This window comes from Symphodus melops, assembly GCF_947650265.1.
Source record: "Symphodus melops genome assembly, chromosome: 14".
NCBI classification, from domain to species: domain Eukaryota; kingdom Metazoa; phylum Chordata; class Actinopteri; order Labriformes; family Labridae; genus Symphodus; species Symphodus melops.
In genome coordinates, this window is record NC_136704.1 from 17,069,957 (window position 1) to 17,088,928 (window position 18,972).

The 18,972-nt window shown below is 41.4% G+C and overlaps 2 protein-coding genes across 3 annotated transcripts in view; one reads left to right on the forward strand and one right to left on the reverse strand.

Annotated features, from left to right (window-relative positions):
• Positions 1-738: 738 nt before the first annotated feature.
• Positions 739-8,142, reverse strand: LOC306834980 (glycine--tRNA ligase-like). The gene is made up of 17 exons (XM_079361329.1): positions 7,816-8,142; positions 7,328-7,429; positions 6,574-6,676; positions 6,336-6,477; positions 5,867-5,955; positions 5,167-5,243; positions 4,902-5,047; positions 4,652-4,801; positions 4,398-4,560; positions 3,913-4,077; positions 3,477-3,585; positions 3,213-3,357; positions 3,024-3,109; positions 2,805-2,914; positions 2,286-2,379; positions 1,979-2,169; positions 739-1,249 (listed from the first exon to the last, which is right to left on the reverse strand). The coding sequence occupies exons 1-17, from the start codon at positions 8,062-8,064 to the stop codon at positions 1,124-1,126; spliced, it is 2,247 nt and encodes a 748-aa protein (XP_079217455.1). The 5' UTR covers positions 8,065-8,142; the 3' UTR covers positions 739-1,123.
• Positions 8,143-12,813: 4,671 nt separating this feature from the next.
• ctdspla (CTD (carboxy-terminal domain, RNA polymerase II, polypeptide A) small phosphatase-like a) overlaps positions 12,814-18,972 on the forward strand; it is a 33,065-nt gene continuing 26,906 nt past the window's right edge. Inside the window, exon 1 of one of the 2 annotated variants that reach the window (XM_079361156.1) lies at positions 12,814-13,421. In XM_079361156.1, the coding sequence (XP_079217282.1) occupies positions 13,346-13,421 (76 nt within the window). In that variant the 5' untranslated portion in view covers positions 12,814-13,345. The remainder of the gene's footprint in view (positions 13,422-18,972) is intronic. The other variant, XM_079361157.1, reaches the window with a different exon arrangement.

The window sequence follows — 18,972 nt, forward strand, 5'->3', positions numbered from 1 at the left end:
TAGAGAATATAACAGCATTTTTTCACTTCTCAAACTTCAAAATGTCACTACCAAATCTACAGAGTGCACCTTTATGTGCATCTGTCTTACTGCTTTTATGTGCATTTATTTAGTTGCACTACTGGCTCCATCTAGTGATAAAAATGAACAGTCCATATAAACCAGTTTTCACATTTTGTTTATCGCTGCCTATAAAGCTGCACATATTTCCAGTGATTTAGAGTTAATCAATGGACGCCCACACAGGATTATGACTGTGGTTAAACTGGGTCAGGGTTTTTTTTTTTTTTTTTTTTAAATAGTGTAATTCTGAAAGTGAAAATAAATTCAACAGCTTTGAGTGTGGGGTCAAAATGAAAGTGATAACATTGTATGGATGTTATTCTTATTTTTATCCAGCCATCCGTGAGCATAATAACAGGAAACAGGAAAAGCAGTTTGACATTGAATTTTCAAAGCAGTGCCCGGTCTATAACGGCAACTTAAATTAGTTAAATCCAAATTTTGAAAAAAGACCAGTTATTTTTAAACAACCTTATTTTATATATAAATGGAAAGAGAAACTCACTTTCATTCCAAATGTCAAAGCACATAAACCAATCTAACTTTGCTCCAAGGAGACCAGCTGTTCATGATTCTTCCTTCTTTTAGCTGAAATATATAGTGTTTGTGAAGGGAATGATGCTCACGTTTGTATATCATGTGGAAGCTGTGTAAACTTGATAGAAAGGTAACGTGTTGCCCGTGTCCAGTAAGTGCTGGTTGTTTTTATTGGAAATGTTTCAACATCTCAATTCAATCTGCCCGAAAACTGGAATGGCTGTGGCCTCGTTCCACTGACGACAACGACCTGATTACATCTTCTCCCTTTTAAAACATTTTCCACATGGTCATAAATGGATGAAAAAAAGTTGCTGATGAAAGAAACATCAGTCCTGTGCAAGCTTTTTCCACACCTGTTAGATATGATGAATACATGACATGTTAGTGGTTGCAGCAGTGAAGAACACAGAGAGGGTTTGGTGCACCACTGTAGCTTATCACAATACAATTTCAATTTTCTTCCTGGTGATGCATAACAAGTCTGTGGGGTTTTCATGGGTGAGAGGCAGACGAGGGAGCGTTACTCTTCAGCTGTGTCCTTCTTGCTGGTCTCCTGTCCTTCAAAGATGGGGTACTTGCTCTCCACCTCTGCCCAGCTCAATGCGCCGTTAGCCAAATCCCGAATAATCACAGGCAACTCGCTGACCTGAGGAGAGAAAAACAAATGTTTCATTGTGTTGAAATAGTTTATTTACTACAGCTGACATTCTGCTGTGAACTTTAGTTTTAACCGTGATTTTAAAAGTGATTTTTTTTGTCTTCTCAGGTGTTTGGTTTTTTTAAGTTTACAACGATCAGATGAAACTTTCTGCATTTCTACATTACATGAAGTTTGTCTTGAATCTTTTCTTCTTTTTTTTTTTTTTTTTTTAACTATACATACTCTTCTTTAGCAACTGTCATACAAGCATGCAGCCTGTAGTACTTCACAAAGTGACAGACTAAACTGTCCACTGTCCTATCTCCAAAATAAAAGGCCCCAAACGAATGATTAAAATCTAGATTACAACCTTCCACTAAATGTAAAGCCAGATTAGAGAGGATTTTAGTTTCCTGACCAGATAAATCTGTTCATTTTAGCAAAGTCAGAATTTGTTTTGATTTTCCAGGGAGCACTTTTGGCTAACTCTTGCGTATTTACTGAAATGTTTTTTTCATAATATGCATTGTTCCTGTATATAAAATACAAAAAATAATAAAATATAATAAATAAAATACATTTCCAGAAACGGAGTTAAACACTTTGGTGGCATTGAAACCGAATACACTTACCAGCATTGTTTTGGAACACGTTAAAAAAATAAAAAAAAACATGATAGGAGGAAGCTCTCTGGTGTGTTTATGCTCCATTACAAAAAGAAAAGTTGCAGCGTACCTCGGCCCTGATCTGCCTCATGGAGTCTCGGTCTCTCAGCGTGGCTGTGTGAGGCGTCTTGTTCACGGTGTCGAAGTCGATGGTGATACCGAACGCTACCCCGATCTCATCGGTCCTGGCGTAGCGCCTCCCGATGGATCCCGAGGAGTCGTCCACTTTGTGAGACACGCCGTTTTTAGTCATCGCCTCGGCTGAGAGAGCGAAAAGAGAAAGAACGTTAACACGGGCCCGGGGCGGAGGAACAGGTCGTTCACCCTCCTCACTGACAGAAATAAATGATGTACTCCGTAATCAAGCAGGAACTTACACAGCTCTTTAACGAAAGGCACAAATTCCTGGTTTTGACTCAAAGGCAGGACGGAACATTTGTAGGGAGCTACAGTAGCAGGGAAGCTAAAGAACTGCAGAGAAGAAGAGAAAAGAGCTTTAAAGACAAACAGCAGAGAGGAAACACTTCAACATGATTAAACTACAACTCTTCTCGACCTTGAGTTTTAAGAAACTTTCATGGAAGTCACTCAACGACACTTAGTGGTTACTTATTGACTCCTACTTATCAGCAGCTGTCAGAGCAGACAGCACCCTCCCAATGAATGATTCAGTTCATTCAAACTATGAGACATGAGATGCGTCAGGTAAGCCATCATAGATCTTTCAAGAAAATCCTTCAGTAAACCTTCTCTGATAAAGAACATGTTTCTGTGGCTTTCTGGTTGTCATGGCGATGTTTAGACGGCAGACTGCATTGATATAAATGGCGGTAACATTGTGAAACCACCCGACCTAAGCTGAGTATGTATTGGTCAGTTAAGGACGTCTTGCTTACCGTTCTTTGCTCGTCACCTTCTCTGACCTGGAACGTGTGCTCAAAGATGGTGTACATGATCCTACCGATTCCAAAAGACGGCTCGATAACATTGGGGACAACTTCCTCCACTGTGGACGACAGAGGCTGTGTGTTATAGAAGACTCAAAAGAGAAAGAGGGGAAAAAAACAAAAACATGTTCCTACTAAACAGAAAAATGACTTCAAAGTCGATCTCACCGTGCAGAGTCTTCTGGAATCGCTTCACGCTGACCATGTCCTTTGTGAGTTTGAACGTCTTCCCGTCGGTCTCGATGGTGAACTCTCTGCGGAGCCAGAAAAACAAGACAACGACTGTGAGGCAAATGAGGAAAAACCCTGACAGTAGTCCCAGATTACTTCTTCATGACTGTGGTTGCCTGCACTCACCCGCTCTCGTTGAGCTGCTGCTCCTGCTCGCTGATGAAGCACTCGTCGCACGCCGACAGATACTCCATCGCCAACTTCGCGTCCTTCTTGTACGCCTTCCCCATGGCTCCTTTGTTGGGCTCAAACTGAACGACGTTGACAACTTTGTGGGGACGAGTTAAGGAGAACGAATGGGGACTGAAGAGACCTTCGGGTGCTCGTTATTATATCTGAAAGACACGGACTTGTGTTTCCAGTGTGAAGCGATGCGGCTGCTAAAGGATATGGGTTCTTTTAGGGGCTTCTCAGCGACCAGAGGGACCTTCGTCACTCGTGCGTGACATTTGAGATCGTAGCAGGATCGGTCGGCACAGCCCACAATCTCGATCCAGCCCTTTAAGAGACAAACATTTGCTTTTAGCATTTAGATGATTCTTTACCCTTTTCAGACTGCCGTCTCAAGCCGCCATATTTACACCTTAGTGACATTTTATCTTTCAATCGGAATTTTGCAAAGGCTTAATGGTGGGGGTTGAAGTGACCCCCCCCCCCGCCTTTGTACCGTCTTCAGAGGTGGTAACAGAGACAAGACGGTATCAGTGGAGCGCATGTCTGGCTGCGTGTGTGTGGAGCTTTACGACAAGATGACGGCTGAACTGAGTTACGGCAGTCTGAAGGGGGCTTCAGGTGAGAAGAAAGGAAACCATGAAAGAGAACGTACGTAGGAGGTTTTGGTTTCAGCGTCCCAGCAGTCACAGGCGTAGTGAGCCATCTCGTTGTCCATGTGCTGACGGAAGCGCAGCTTTTCTTTGGCGACGCCCACTTTCGTAAGGTAGAGGTAGATTCTCCCGATGAAGTATCCCAGGACGGAGTTATTGATCACTCCCTAGACGATGAAAAATACAACCCACTTCAAAATGCAATATCACTTCACTGAATTCAGCTCTCGGGAGCGTCACGTTAATCTGCCTCATGCTTCAGCTGGGCAGCAAATACCAACACGTGTTTGAAAACGGTCAGGAAAATGTAGTTTCAAAAAGGTAAATAAAATTCATTCCTCGTCTTGTTTTGAAGAGTAAAATGTCCAAGTTTGGAAACTCCATCCAATACTTTATCTTTTAATTATCCTAATGTTTATAACACCCACTAAACTTCAGTGTCAACGTATTCACATAGGCCGAACATATAAGCTGATGTGTTTCCGACCTGCTCCACAGCGTCCCCGAGCCTCATGATCTGTGCAGACTGCCCGCTGGTCTGAGCCTTCGAAGAGTACAAGATGATCATCAGGTCGGCCACGTTGGAGAACTTAGGATGGACTTTTTCATTTGGATCCACAAAGTGCTCGATCTCTGCCATGGTGAACTCCCTGTGTGGATATGTGAAGCATTGATTATCCTTATAGCAAAAATCCGGACTCGCGTGACAATGTGCCGTGCGACGTTTGCTGGACCTCGCACCTGACGCGGATGAGTCCAGAGCGGGGAGAGATCTCGTTCCTGAAGGAGTTTCCTATTTGAGCAGCAGCAAACGGCAGTTTTCCTTGGTTGAACTCCAACAGACGTTTGAAGTTGAGGAAGATTCCCTGAGCGGTTTCGGGCCTCAGATAGCTGCAGGATCAATCAGAGTGAATCAATCAGTCAAAAGTAAAAAAAAACCCAACATGAGTGGACAGTCACTGTCCATCAGCAGCACTACTCGACATTTTACCCTGTCATGTTCCCGCCTGGTCCGATGGACGTCTGGAACATCAGGTTGAAGGAGATGGGAGCTGTGAGGTCATTTCCTGTGGTAGGAGACTTGACGTTGTATTTCACAAACAGATCGGTCAGTTCCTGCTGGGTGTAGTTGTCCATCTGAAATAATAATAATAATAATATTAGATGTGAATTAATTAGGTGAAAGGAGTTGTTTGTGTTTGTTTGTTTTTAACAATGTCCAAAGCAGCATTTTGTCAATTTAGTTTCACACTGACCTGAGTGACGACTTCCTCCATCTCCGCCTTCTTCTCTGCAGAACATTTCTTATCTGACATCAGCTTCTGGAGATGAGCTGTAGGACACAGACGCATACAGACAACTGTAGTCGTACTCAGCTGACAAACGAGGATTAAAAAAAAAAAAAAACTACCAACAAATCCAAAACAAGGATAGCTTTGACCTAGCTACAGGGTCAGGGTACTAGCTGGTATATAATCTGCAGGAGGATGTTGTATTGGCATCACAGATACAGTATATAACACTACTTTTTTTTTTTTCTTGCTTGACATTTTAAAATGACACATTTTCTGCATATTTCACAGATGTCCCTCCCAGCTCCGGCTGTGATTCTAGCCGTGTGTTCTGAGAAAGCTCTGTGTGATTTCAGCTGATCCGGCCACCTTGTTTGCCCGCCAGGCACAAAAAGAGGCTAGAGGAGCATAGCCAACCAGCAGCAGCAGCCTCTGACAAATCTGGGACCATGAAAGAGACCTCTCCTGGAGGCTCATCTTTGAGTCCCTTGGCTCATTCACACACTGCTGGATATGCAGAGGGAGCGATTTGGTGCTTAGTGACTTGCCCAAGAAAACTCCCACATGTGACTACAGGTGCAGGCGATCTAACCAACCTCCCCCCCCCCCCAACCTTCCGGACGATTCTACCACTGTGCCACAGCAGCTCCTGTAGAAGACGCACCTTTGAGGAGATGATCTGCCCTGAAGCATTCACCATTCTTGACATCTTTCACCATGTAGTCAGCGAATTTGTCCACGTGACCTGATGTCCTTAAAATACACACACACAAGAACGCTGATGTATCAAGACACGTTAAAAAAACAAAACAAAAAAAAGCTTGTAATTTAATTCAAACAGTGTATCTGCGACCGGGCTATGGAAGGCTGCTAAAGTGACAGCTTCCATGCATAAAATCACAGAATCAATATTTGCCTGTTATCAAAAACCCAAAGTTCAGCACTTATTAGCTGACTATAGGAACCACCAGGCATACTCATAAAATTAGCATTGACTACATAAACATAGACTAGTGCATAACTTAAAGGGGACGTGACATGCTGATGGAGCATGACTTTGTATTCATTTTACACATCTTGCGGTGGCTGTAACGCCCTCGCATCAAGGGGACAAACCATCACAGGCTACTCACTTGAGGACGGGCTCGGGGGTCAGCATGGTGCAGTCGATCTCCAGGATCTGCTCCTCCTGGATGAAGTGCTGTCTCCAGGCCTGCAGGATGTTGTTCTTCAGGGCGCAGCCCACAGGGCCGAAGTCGTACAGGCCGCTCACACCTGAGGAGCGTTATTGTATGGAAACAAAATGTTCAAAGACTCAGTCGTCCGAGCAGCAAGGGGAAATCTTTCCTTTAGGAGCGATCCGATTATTACCTCCATAGATGGCGAAAGCCTGGTCATAAAAGAATCGCCTCTTGAGGGTGTCCTCCATCTTGGTTCTGTCAACGATGTCATCTTGGGGTTGTAATGACAGTTCCTTTAATGAGATACACATTTTATACTTTTTTTTCCCCCCTCACGTAAGTGTCAAAGTTAAGTGAGAGATTAGATCGATAAAAACAGTCTTAGCCTGGAAATGCATTCTTGTCCTTAAGGAGAAGTAATAGATAACAAAATCGAAACTTGAAATTGTTAGCTTGCTAAGTGTTACCACTCTAACATGCAAGTCAACATCTTCTAGAAAGGAGGCGGACATATACTGTGTTGGACTGTAACTGCCCTCCTGTATCCCAAGACTTTGAAATGTGTTCGATAGCTTTAAATGCGACAAAGTGAACCCTTGAGTTTAGCTTGCTAAAATACACACTTTTGAAAACTGTTCTGAACATCACATTAGTACCAAACGAATAGATAGACAGACAGCAGGTGAAACTATTGACTATAATAGTAGGATATATGCCTGAATATGAACACTCTTAGTAAGAAAACTCAGTCCCTTGAAGCATGAGCTAGCTCTGTGGTTAACAATCCTTCTGCATCAGTGTGGTGGTGATTTAGCCTTATTCATTTTAGCCCAGTTTGTCACTTGCATTGCTTCCACATATTTGCAGAGAAGACATGGTATCCCTACACAGAGTCTGTAAAGTTTAATAAAAACATTACAATTCAACGTTGAAAGAGCACTCACCTTGGCCTCCAGAGTTCTCTTCCTTGCTTTTAATTCTGCCACAGCTTTAGTAACATCCACATCAGGAGCCCCATCCTGTTTCATCTGACGCACCAGTTCTCCCTGGAACAAGAGAGGGAGTCTTTAAACACTGTCACACATGCAGGAAGAGACTACAACGAGCCGACAGACCAACCCAAGTCTGAGCAAGTTCAGGAGAATCAGCTGGTTGATGGATATTTTCGGCCTCTCCTCCTCTGAACCCCACCCTGCTAACAAATTTCTGCAGCTGCAGACTGAAACGTGGCACAGGGTGCAGACATGACTGTCAGCTAGCATTAGCACTTAGCTTCCCCTCATTCACTGACAGCTTCAGGAGACGCCGGTCCGGTTAGCCGCGCAAGCTATCGTGCAGCGAGTGTGACGACTGAGTGTCACATAAATATCTAAATCATAAACAAACCGACCCGGTCTAAATCTGCAACTATCAAGAGAGGAAACAATATTACCTGTTCTTTGACGGCAAGCCTCAAAGGGGCGAGGATCTCTTCAATGTTTCCGTCCATGGTTTGTCCTTCCGCCAGCTGCAGCCACAGGCTCTTCTTCTTCTTCCTATGCAAACAGACCGATGTTGAAAAGGATCTGCTCTTGGGCTCGTAGCGGAGCGACCGCCGAAAAAAGCGGACCGTGGACACCGGGCGGAATGCGGTAAATTCGGTGCTGGTTCTCCGCAGAGCCGATGCTGCGCTACGAAGCATGGACCGCCGGAATGAGAGAGGAGAATGATGAAATCTCTGCAAATAAGTCGACCTCACTTCCGCTCCGGGGAAGCACTTTCGACAATGCCGGCACAGACAGCTTTTCCATATGTCGGCAGATTCGTCAAATATAATAATAATAATAATAATAATACATTTTATTTAATGGCGCCTTTCAAGCCACCCAAGGTCGCCTTACAGTGGATAAAAACAATACATTAGGTTAAAACCAAACATAAAAACAAACAAAAGACAGGTGTAGTGTGGAGTGAACAGTTACAGTGAGTATGCCAGTTTAAACAGGTGGGTTTTGAGTTGGGATTTAAAGGTGGAGATGGACTCTGACTGTCGTATGTGGGGGGGGAGGGAGTTCCAAAGTCTGGGTGCCGAGCAGCTGAAGGCTCGGGCACCCATGGTACTGAGGCGTGGTGTGGGGATGACTAGCAGTCCAGCAGAGGTTGAGCGGAGGGTGCGTGAGGGGCTGTAGTGATGGAGGAGGTCGCAGAGGTAAGTGGGGGCTAGCTGGTGAAGAACTTTGTAAGTGAGGAGGAGGTTTTTGTAGTTGATGCGAAATTGTACAGGGAGCCAGTGAAGTTGAATGAGAATGGGGGTGATGTGATCAGATGATGTGGTGCGAGTAATGATCCGGGCGGCAAATATAAACAAACAATTCATTTATTTACATTTTCGAGCAAGAATTGCATTCTCCTTTCTAGTTGTTCACATTTAGTCGTAGTTATATGGATACTTATTTAGGACCATTAAATATAAGACATAATTACAATAAAATAATTCTTCAATTCAATTCAAAAGGGCTTTACAAGCGTGGGAAACTTTTTATTTTGCCAAGGATGACTATCATCTTGTGGGCAAGCCTAAATGAGAAAATCACATTTTTGTCACGCTATTAAATATTGGCTACATCAAAACTTGAAGCATAAATGAACTGTAACTTGTTGTCCTGATAAGTTTAAATCTCTCTGTGACTAATAAATCCAATACATATTTTCCCCAGCATATTTTATATAGCAGAAGTACAGTTTATATCTGTTGTTTTTCTGCTATGAGGTTAGATAGATAGATAGATAGATACTTTATTGATCCCGAGGGTTGAACGCAAACAATATTGTGTTGAATGCATATTTTCTGATTTTCTGCTTTCTTTTGCTTTGCTGAAATATTTGAATAGTAAATGTTTGAAAAATGTAAGACATATTTTGTACTCCATCCTCATTAAATGAATTATGAAACAACAATCTAATTGATAATTGTGAAAATGAGAAGCTCCTTCAGCAGAAGTAGTCCTGTATTCCTTTACGTTTGACTTCAATCACAAGAAAAACACGACAGCATCAGTTTCATTGAAGCACATATTGTAATAGATTTTCTTGTAATTATTGATTCACAATTTAAAGAAGGGATTATTGTTTAAATAAAATGATGTGTTATAAAAATCATGTGTTTTACAGGGTCCACTTTTCAATCAGGCTCTTCATTTAAAGTCTATTCCACAAGGTGGCACTACAGGCACATTTATTTTTGTGGGTCCAAAAAAAAAAAAGTTTTAAATAAAGTGTTTTATTGATAAGTTTGAACAGAGAGGTCTTCAGTTTTTTATCCTTTCTATCACACTTAATGACTAAGCACAAAGGCATATGGCTTTATGATTTAAAATATACAACTTCCCTACTGTGGATTACAGGTCATTTCTGAATGAGTGAGAGAACTTTGCTTTATGTTGCTTTGGCAACATTGTTGTTGATACTTTCATGCCAGTAAAGACAATTTGAATTGAATTGATTTGAATTTAACTTAATTTAATCAAATTAGACAGAGGGAGAACCGAAATACACGAATATTCATAAAACATTCAGGAGACCTGCAGTCTGATTAGGGGTATTTGAAGACAAAGAAAAAGATCATCTGTGTCTTATTAAAGATAATATCAAGACCATATTTGATTAATAATTGATCTAGAGAAATTAGTTGCTCTGGGTCGTGCTATTGAGCTCCCTCATAGAGAGAAATGGCAGAGGTTAACATAGTTTGATGTCAGTGAAGAGGAAGTTGAACCTCCACTGTGAAGCTCCATGTCTTACACTATTGTTAGGTCAGGGAGTGTGTCTTTCTTCACTCCCTTTACCAACATCTGAGTGAGGCAGTGTTTGTGCTCTGCGGCTATGATTTTTTTTATCGTGATTATCCTTGTCCACATTAACCTCTAAATACAGAGTCTAAAGGCAAACGTACACATGTGCAACCATTTGCTCTGGTTGTTGCCTGCTATTTTTAAAGCAAGGAAGATTTTGTCTCTCTTGATTTTGGCACCCTCTGCAGATGGAGTGGAGTTTCTTGTTTCTTGTTTTCTTGTTGGCATATACTTGTTAGACACCTACCCTGTGGGCGAACATGCAATATAAATAACACGTTTTTTGCTTTTGTAGGTCATGGAGGCAACATCATTTTTATCAGCCTGTTTCATACCAGAAAAAAACTATTACTATTTTAAGTAAACAACTTCATCCTTCAGTTTCTAGAAGGTCAGCACTTTGTTTCTAAGGCTCTTTAACTGTTTACAGGTCTCTTTTAACCAACACATGTTTTTCTCTCCTCACAGGTTACACATTATGCTATATAAGTTTTAAGTCTAATTGCTAATGCTAACTGCACAGGTTTAACATATAATTATGTTTATTCTTAGTCACATAGGGGCTGCTAAATCTTGTTTGGGGGATTTTGTATACAGAGGGGAGGGGGGACAGCGGGTGTGTATTGTAACTAATGTCTTGTGTCCTGCCTGTCTGTATAATGCTACTGGATGCCTTGAATTTCCCTCGGGATCAATAAAGTATCTATCTATCTCATCTATCTATCTATATAATGTAGGCCTAATGCTTTTTAGGGGTTTTTGACTCGTAGGCCTTACTATCGCCGCTGCTCTTTCATTTACCATTGCATTAGGAATCACTTTTAATCCATTTACAGCTTTTTGGGAACAAGGTATTGATTCCTTACAGGAAACTTTTCCTTTTAGCTTTACAACCTGCGTAAATTTAAGTCACTATAGGGGCTAGTGACAGTTGTGAACAAAAAAATATGACAGCATGATTGCTAACAGTTGCAGATACAAAGCTATAGCCTACAATAAGCAACATTGTGAAACTCTGAATCTTGTTTTTTTTAATCTAAATCTAGTTTTCTTTATAGAAGCCCATTCCTATCAGTAAAGAAGTAAACTCTTCCCTATGTGTCATTGCGATCTTGTCATGTTGAGTTATAATTATGAGATACAAGTTAAATATAAGACATACAAAAGGAGTTATTAAATGGGAGGAATTAGCTTTTACATTCTATCTTTATGTTGAAGAACTATTCATTTTACCAGCAGCTGTTGTTACACACAGGCTCTGTGTCATCAAATTTCAAAAGGCTACGCAGTCTTGACACAAAAAGTAACCTGAGACTGTCGGTGAAGTGCTTAGAAGAGATTGTGATTGAACCCAGCTTCCCACAGACCTGTGTTGCGGTGTCAGTTATACACATACATTATTGTAAGTATCACAGCAGACACGCTGACCCACACTGAGAGCATCATGCGGACTAGGAGATTACATACTAATTATGAGCAGAATCAACAGATGACAGCCTACACTTACTGCTGTTTTCCTCCCGTCCATATGCCATCACACACCTGTCTCTCAGGTGGGGTCCTCCTGGGCTGTGTGAGCCTCGGCTCCATTAAAGTGACAGTGAAGGTGAAGAGGGACAAACACTTAGACACCTCACCGCTGGCAACAGACCAGAAAACCACTTTATCGCCCCTGTTGTTATGCTATGGTCCAGTGAGGCTGAAACAGCATGAATATTGTTTGCTTATCAGAGCATGGGGACGATGGAGGTGGGTGAGTGATACGTAGAAGAGAATCAGCCCAAGAGATAGGCAACATATACATAGTGTAAACAGCAGTTTAATAGGGCAGTGTGCTGATTTTACAAGTCTGAGAATACAACCCTGATGAAGTTGTGATGTTGTAATGGTTATCCCAGCTTGGATTTTGAGAGTGATGAGGCAGATACTTAGGTGATGTGTTTTAAACTTTTTTATTCCAAAGACAGGCCACCATCTATCCAACATCTATAAATGCAGTTTGAAGTAAATGTACTTCATGTGTACAAAGAAACAGTCTATTTCAATTCAATGATTTGGTTGTACAACTAAAATTGTGCATTTATATTTCAGTTCAGAATATATCCAACAGCAATTTCCTTTTTTAAATTTCAAATCATTCAAGGTCGATACCACCATTTTTAAAAACAAGGTCACGACCTTTGAATTGTCTCAGAGAATGAGAGGCCTGAGTTTGCCACCTTATGGTGGGAAGGCTTTCAAAATGTCAGATCCTTCACTTGGACTTTTCTTTCGGCATGTTCACTGAGCAGGTTGTGGTGTTTCTCAGCATAATGTCTTACGGGTAGACTGCAGCAAGGCAGAGATAGAATCATTTTTTGTCATATGGAGGACATTTAGTTTGGGTAAGATAAAACCCTGATTGTGAAGAATTGCATTCTGTATAATAAATATATTTTTTAAATTGACTTTCTCTATAATTTCAGACAAATCTGTCTAAAATGAAGCATCTGTTTACTCAGTCTTGAATTTCTAAATTGAGCCCACTGTAGCCTTCAATCTGCTAGAAAACAGCACCCTCCCCTCTTCAGCTTTAAGGCTCCGAAGGAGTCAAACACCAACCTATAAAGAGAGGTGGGCGGTCTGAGAGGGCTTTCTTCAGCTGAACTGAACCTGCATAGAAAATATTTACGGTGTGTTGTTGAACTGTGCATGCATGGCTCTGTTGCAGAGGCACAGTCGCCATCTCTGGGAAAACAGTGTAACCGAATCACGCAGTTGATATAGTGTATTGTGTGTGTGTGTGGTTGGAGCCGGAGCGTACAGTAGGAGCAGCAGCAGCAGCAGCAGGCGGGGTGCTATGCTGCCTGCAACAACCACAGCGGACACAATCGACTCCAGTGCAGGACTGACGCTTTGTTTGTCTCCTGCACATCCTCGGACTGTCATCTTCTCGCTTACTCGTCTCTCTCTCTCTTTTTTTTTGTAAACTCCGGGGTTATGGGACTGCATACTTGGAGTAAAATGGGATTTTAATGGTGCACAGTGTGGACGCTCTGCTAGCCTGTGCACAGCCTGGGGACTGTAGTCCGATCGGTAATGTTTGCCAAGGAATAACACGGTGTAGCAGAAGGTGCAGAACATCTCGTTTCCATGGACAACACGTCCATAATAACACAGGTTGCTAATCCGAAAGAGGAGGAGAGCATTTCTTCAAGTCAGGATAAAGGTAAGGCGCACATCAATTGCTATTTTAATTTTTAATTTGTAGCTTACATTTTGATTTGTCGATGCGAAATTATTCACATTGCTGGATTGCAAAATGTGAACTGCAGCCTCAAACGATATTGGATTTCTGCAAACCGAGATGGTATCGACAGATAAAGCTCCATTGTTTAGCTGAAGCAGATAAACATTAAAAGGCAGAGCCGTCAAAAAACAGCCTTACATGTCAGGGGAGCAAATTAATTTGATGTCCAGAAGATTTATCTTTGTTTCAACCAGGCCTCATTAAATATAAATGTACACATTTTTTTTGCTTAAAAACGTGATTTATTTAATTTGATTTGATATGTGGAGTGAGTACTGGGTTTACTACAGGGGGCGGGTACTCTAGCGTTACTCCTCTCCCTTTGCCCTGGCGTTTTCCCTGAACGCATCACTGATCACAGAACCACCACTGATCTGTGGTAAACACGGGGGTTGGGTATGGGTGACTGAAAAAAAAAAAGGAGGTTACATTCAAAATAGTCCATGTACATGTTTTTATTATCAGTCCCAAAAACATAACTTTTGATTTATGTGTTCGCACATGTTCTCCATCAAAGGATAAAACGCCTTAATGTCTAATTCTTGTTTACAGTAATACATTTGTTTGTCAGTATCATCTCCCGTGTACACTGCTTGATGACAATAATAATATCCAGATGTGTAAAAAAGTGCCGATATCTTAACAGCTGCTTCACACATAACCTTAGAGGTTGAACGAAAACACATTTTCTTTGCAGCCCTTTGTCGCCACTTCACCATGTGGTGGTGATGACACTGATGACAATCTCCCCCCCCCCCCCCCCCCCAGAATTAGAAGCTTTTTAGTTTTCATTAACATGAAGGGAGGTTTTCACAAGTGACTCTGATTTGATTGAGTCCACATTGGATTTGTGAAGTCCACATAAGAAAACGAGGCCATGGAGGGTTTGTGTAGCTTACACTGTTGTTCAAGGGAGGCCCCAACAGGAGGGAAGGTCTTCCATCCAACTGAGCCACAGGGTGCCATAGAGGCCACAGGGACCAAGACTTCCGGTTACACCCAGTGCTTTTTTGGAGGAAAGGTCACCTTCCTGCATCAGCCTCTGCTGAGCACTGACATTCATGAACCTCAGTGTGACTCGCTGACCTGTGGCTATAGGAAGGATCAGGACTTGTTTGCTTTGGATTGCGATTAATGGGAACAAAATAGAAATGCACCTTTTTCTCACAGCATCTTGGTCCATAGTTTGCTTACAACAACACGTTTTGATTAATCTTGTTTTTACAGCCCAGTTGGTCAAAAGTAATTTGATCGGGGTTAAAACTCTCAGAAAATCTCAATGTTAAAATCAGGTAATCCAATCTTGTTTTATTTCCAGATAAAACCTTTCATTTGTGTTGTTCAAAACCTTCAAGTAGGATTGTGATTACTCTGATCCCCCCCCAAAAAAAAAAAAAAAAAAAAACTAAATCAGGATTATCCTGATCCAAGCAGAGGGAATGATTCAGGCTGGAGAGCAAAATAAACTTAAATGCAGTATTGTGACTTACAGCAGACACCAGTACTGTAAAACATTTAATGGATTTACTTTTTAAAGTAATTCAGCTTGAGGATCTGTTTGTTTGAGTGGGTTTTTTTTATGGTGCCCCGTTTTGGACTAGGTACGTTTGATGAAGTCTCAATTACAGCAAAAATGTTTGACGGAAAACAACGACAAGAGTAAAATGGATATCCTGGAAAGCAAAAAAAAAGTACTTTTCTAAATTTGGATCAACCTTATCCGGATTAAAACTTTTAAGCAATCAGGCCTTGGTGTCACCTTCATGTTAAAACCTTCATGAACGCATCAAAAAAAAAACCCAATACAACCAGCAAACATCTACACTGTATCACTGAGGAAGAAGTTGCATTCCCACCATATTTGCATGTTTTTATCTGATGATTCACACACTTGTGGACAACACCCTGTTTGTGTTGTACAGTTAATCCCAGATGACATGTGGTATCCGACAATCAATCTGCCGAGATAAAATCCAGGGTCATTCACTGGACACTGAGTGGACACACACACACACACACACACACACACACACACACACACACACACACACACACACACACACACACCACACACGGAGGTGATGCTCCTCAAACAGCTGATGTTACACACTAAATCAACAGGGTGCTTCCTGAACGGAGTCCCTGCCCTTCACTGCTGCCTTTGTCAAGCAGGCGGACAACAAAACGCCACTTGTTGTTCAGCATGGCTGCTCTCTGACCTGTGCTGGCTGCCCTGAGGCCACAGTGATCACACACACTCAAACACATACACACTCACGAACTCACACACACATGCTGAATATTTTCAGAGCAGGAGCAGGCTATTTTTGGAGTCCTATCAGTTTCATTCCAAGCAAAGACGTAGTAAATCATTAGAACTTTTTTTTAGACATTTAGTCAGGTGCAGATTATATCTTTATGCATTATGGATTATGTTAAATGAGGTGAGGGTTTGAGTCATGACGTGGGAGGTTTATTTCTTCAGATAGTAGTAATGTATGAGTACAAATTGAACAGTGCCAGTTCTTCAGGCTATAAAAATGTTTGTTGTATAATAATGCCTTTTGTTGGGGGAAAACAGGAGAAGTAGTAATAACTTAATGCCAGATTTTTCCCATGAACTAGTAAGAGGCTGAGAGAACAGCTTTCCGTTTCATCTTTCCAAACCCAAATTAGACTTTTCATTTGGCAGCCATTTCAGGGTCTGATGCAATGAAATGTAACAACCGGACCGACAAAGCACAGGGAGTCATATGTCGGGCGAGTTTCTCGTCTCCCTTGGTGAATCCTTGAGGCTTTGTTTTGAGAACTTCACAGTCCGTCAGTATCAATGGCTGAGCTGTTTACCTTAATCAGATTAGAGCAAATCTCAGTTTAGCTCTTCGCTGCAGGAGTGAGCGTGATGACTGACACTTCGATCAACCCGAAGTTGAACACAAACAGCACCAAGTGTAATTTTCACAACATAAATGATATATCCCACTCAGAAGTTTCACTTACTTTCAACTCTCATTCAGAGAAACAGCTTGTGTCTTACATTGCTTGAATCCCTGGTCGACGACTAATTAATTTCAGAATAATTAACGCACTTTCGCTGACACTAAAACTATTAATACAGCATGATTAGTAGCAATGAGACACTTTGCTTTTGTTTAATGCCTGCACAATTTAGTTTGAACAAATGTATCTCTGTCAAAATTCTATTAAAAACACATTCGAGACGCAGGCCCAGATCTGTATACACTGGACACTTAAGTCCAGTTCATTTGATGAGGGTAAAGCCAAACTAACCATACTTTGGAACCATGCGTGAGTCTGCTTGATGGGGTGATCTCAGGCACGATTTAAGTGTACTTGAGGACGGTCAACGGGAGATGTGCTCAGACAAGGAAGTGGACTGCTATATGACGAAATTCTGAACGGCTCCTGTCGCATCAAAAAATGTAATCCTTGCAGAACAGACTCATTTTGTCCTCTGAGCTGCGCTTCCAGAGTCGGATTATTACAACAAAATGTGAATTAAAAAAAACCTCAGGATAGTATGTTTAAATCGAATAAAAAATGAAAATTCAAATGAAGAAACTGGAACTCAGAGTTTCATTGCACATGAAGATGATGTTCCAGGTATGAAGTTCACACACATTATTTGCAGATCCATTTATTTTTGGTTTTATTCTTGGGGTTTCATTTTAAACGTATTTTATATTGATCCATATATCCAAGGCACCTTGAAAAAAGCGTTTGCTTTTGAAAGTCACTTATTGGGAAACGCAACAGAGCAGACACTTTTTTTGTAATTTATGCTTGGTTTTCCTGACTGAAGCTGAACAATATGTTTTCTCCTGAGTGAACATGTCATTCACACCTGCTGTCAGTTAAATGGCAGCTATAGGCTACGACAAGCCAATGAACAATAGAAACTAAACTGTATATTTGGGAGCCTTTAAAACAAGATGCTCTGTCTGTTCTGCTGTATGTAAATCAATGTCTTTTACAGAGATGATATAAGACTTCAGTCGAAGCACAGGCAAAGAGCAGCAGCAGACTGGGATTTATTCTAATACCATGTTAAAACATCATGAGTCCCATAAAGGCTCACTGGTAAGAACACCTTTACATAAGCAGAGAGAAAATTAAAAAATAATAGTGAAGCTGTAACTATTTATTAATCAAGAGAAAGGCCCTGAGATTTTCATGCTCACTTGGCTTTTGAGGTTATTCCTGGAACTTGCTGCCGTGCATTAATAAAGTGTTTATGATGTGTGGACCACACCTGCAGGACTGTGTGCTACACAGTGAGTGAGGGAAGCTACTGTGAGTTTTTGGCAGCTCCGGATTCTCTGGCACAACCTGCAACTCTGCTGTTTACATCACTTTGCTGTCATGACCTGACTCAAGTATGGGGTATAGGAGATGACCTTTTTCTTGCTAATAGGCTAGGTGGTGTAGATGTTCTATTTGTATTTTGAGGATGCAGGGTTTCATTTTCAGGCCTTCAAGCTGCCTTTATATTCACATTGGAGGGCCACGTGCATATAGTCAATTTTCGCTGCACCATTTTCTCGGAGAGAAAAAAAGCTGGACTCTTTGAAGTGCAGGTCCTTATTACAGATTTATGAGCCTATTTCACCCAATGCTGCTCAGAAAAGCTGATTATCTGCACCTCCAGGGAAGTGTTGGGGTGTTCGACATATCTTCATTACTTTAGTCAGGTTCCACGTTGGGCAGCTGATTGGGAAGAGTTGAATGTTTTTCATGCACGCCAAAGCATGTTGACTGATAAGCTTGTTAGCTGTACGTGTGAGATCGCACCCCGTCTCCGTCAACATGCCTTAAGGAGAAATTTGGGGATTGTATGCGTCACATTTTTACATTTATTTAGTCCCACAACAGACAGAGTAATATTTTTACTGCCGTAAAAGGCAAATCAATCCATCGTGTGAGCAACTCTGTGTTGTTGTTGCTGCGCGCAGAGCTTGATGGGTGTTGGAAGTATCCACAATAGACTTGCCAGTAAAAAACATTCACGTTACATTGACTCACAAACGAGAATCGCTTCATTAGGTGTTTGTTGATGTATCCGTTTCTTGGTTTAACTTGGAAACAGCACCCCGAAAACTCTATTTGCATATCCTTGCAAAAAAGAAGTGTTTTTTCTGTTGAGAGATAAAGCCATCATTTTGACAGAGAGGTTAGAGAAGGGGGAATAAAGGTTTTTAAAAGAATAGTTTGATATTTTGATTAATTTGATCCTGTTAATCAATTGGAAAATTGATATCACCACGTATATCCATTTGGCTACAGAGATGGTTAGCGTAGCTTTTTCTAAGATTAGCTCACTTGGCCACCTCACATACTCAAAATTGCTATTTTCTGTTAAAAAGTGTTTACATTGAAGGTTTAATGCAGTGCACTGCACAATACAGTGAACAACTCATAACTGATAAAAACCTTAAAAAATATTAGCCTG

Bases quoted from the DNA above. Each gene is read 5' to 3' on its own strand.
- LOC306834980 (XM_079361329.1), bottom strand. From the start codon at position 8,064: ATGCTTCGTAGCGCAGCATCGGCTCTGCGGAGAACCAGCACCGAATTT. The intron at 5,048-5,166 runs GTCAGTGTGAAA...TTATTATTTCAG, and splicing joins TGGAGGAAGTCGTCACTCAG to ATGGACAACTACACCCAGCA. The intron at 1,250-1,978 runs GTACGCTGCAAC...TTCTCTCCTCAG, and splicing joins TGAGGCAGATCAGGGCCGAG to GTCAGCGAGTTGCCTGTGAT.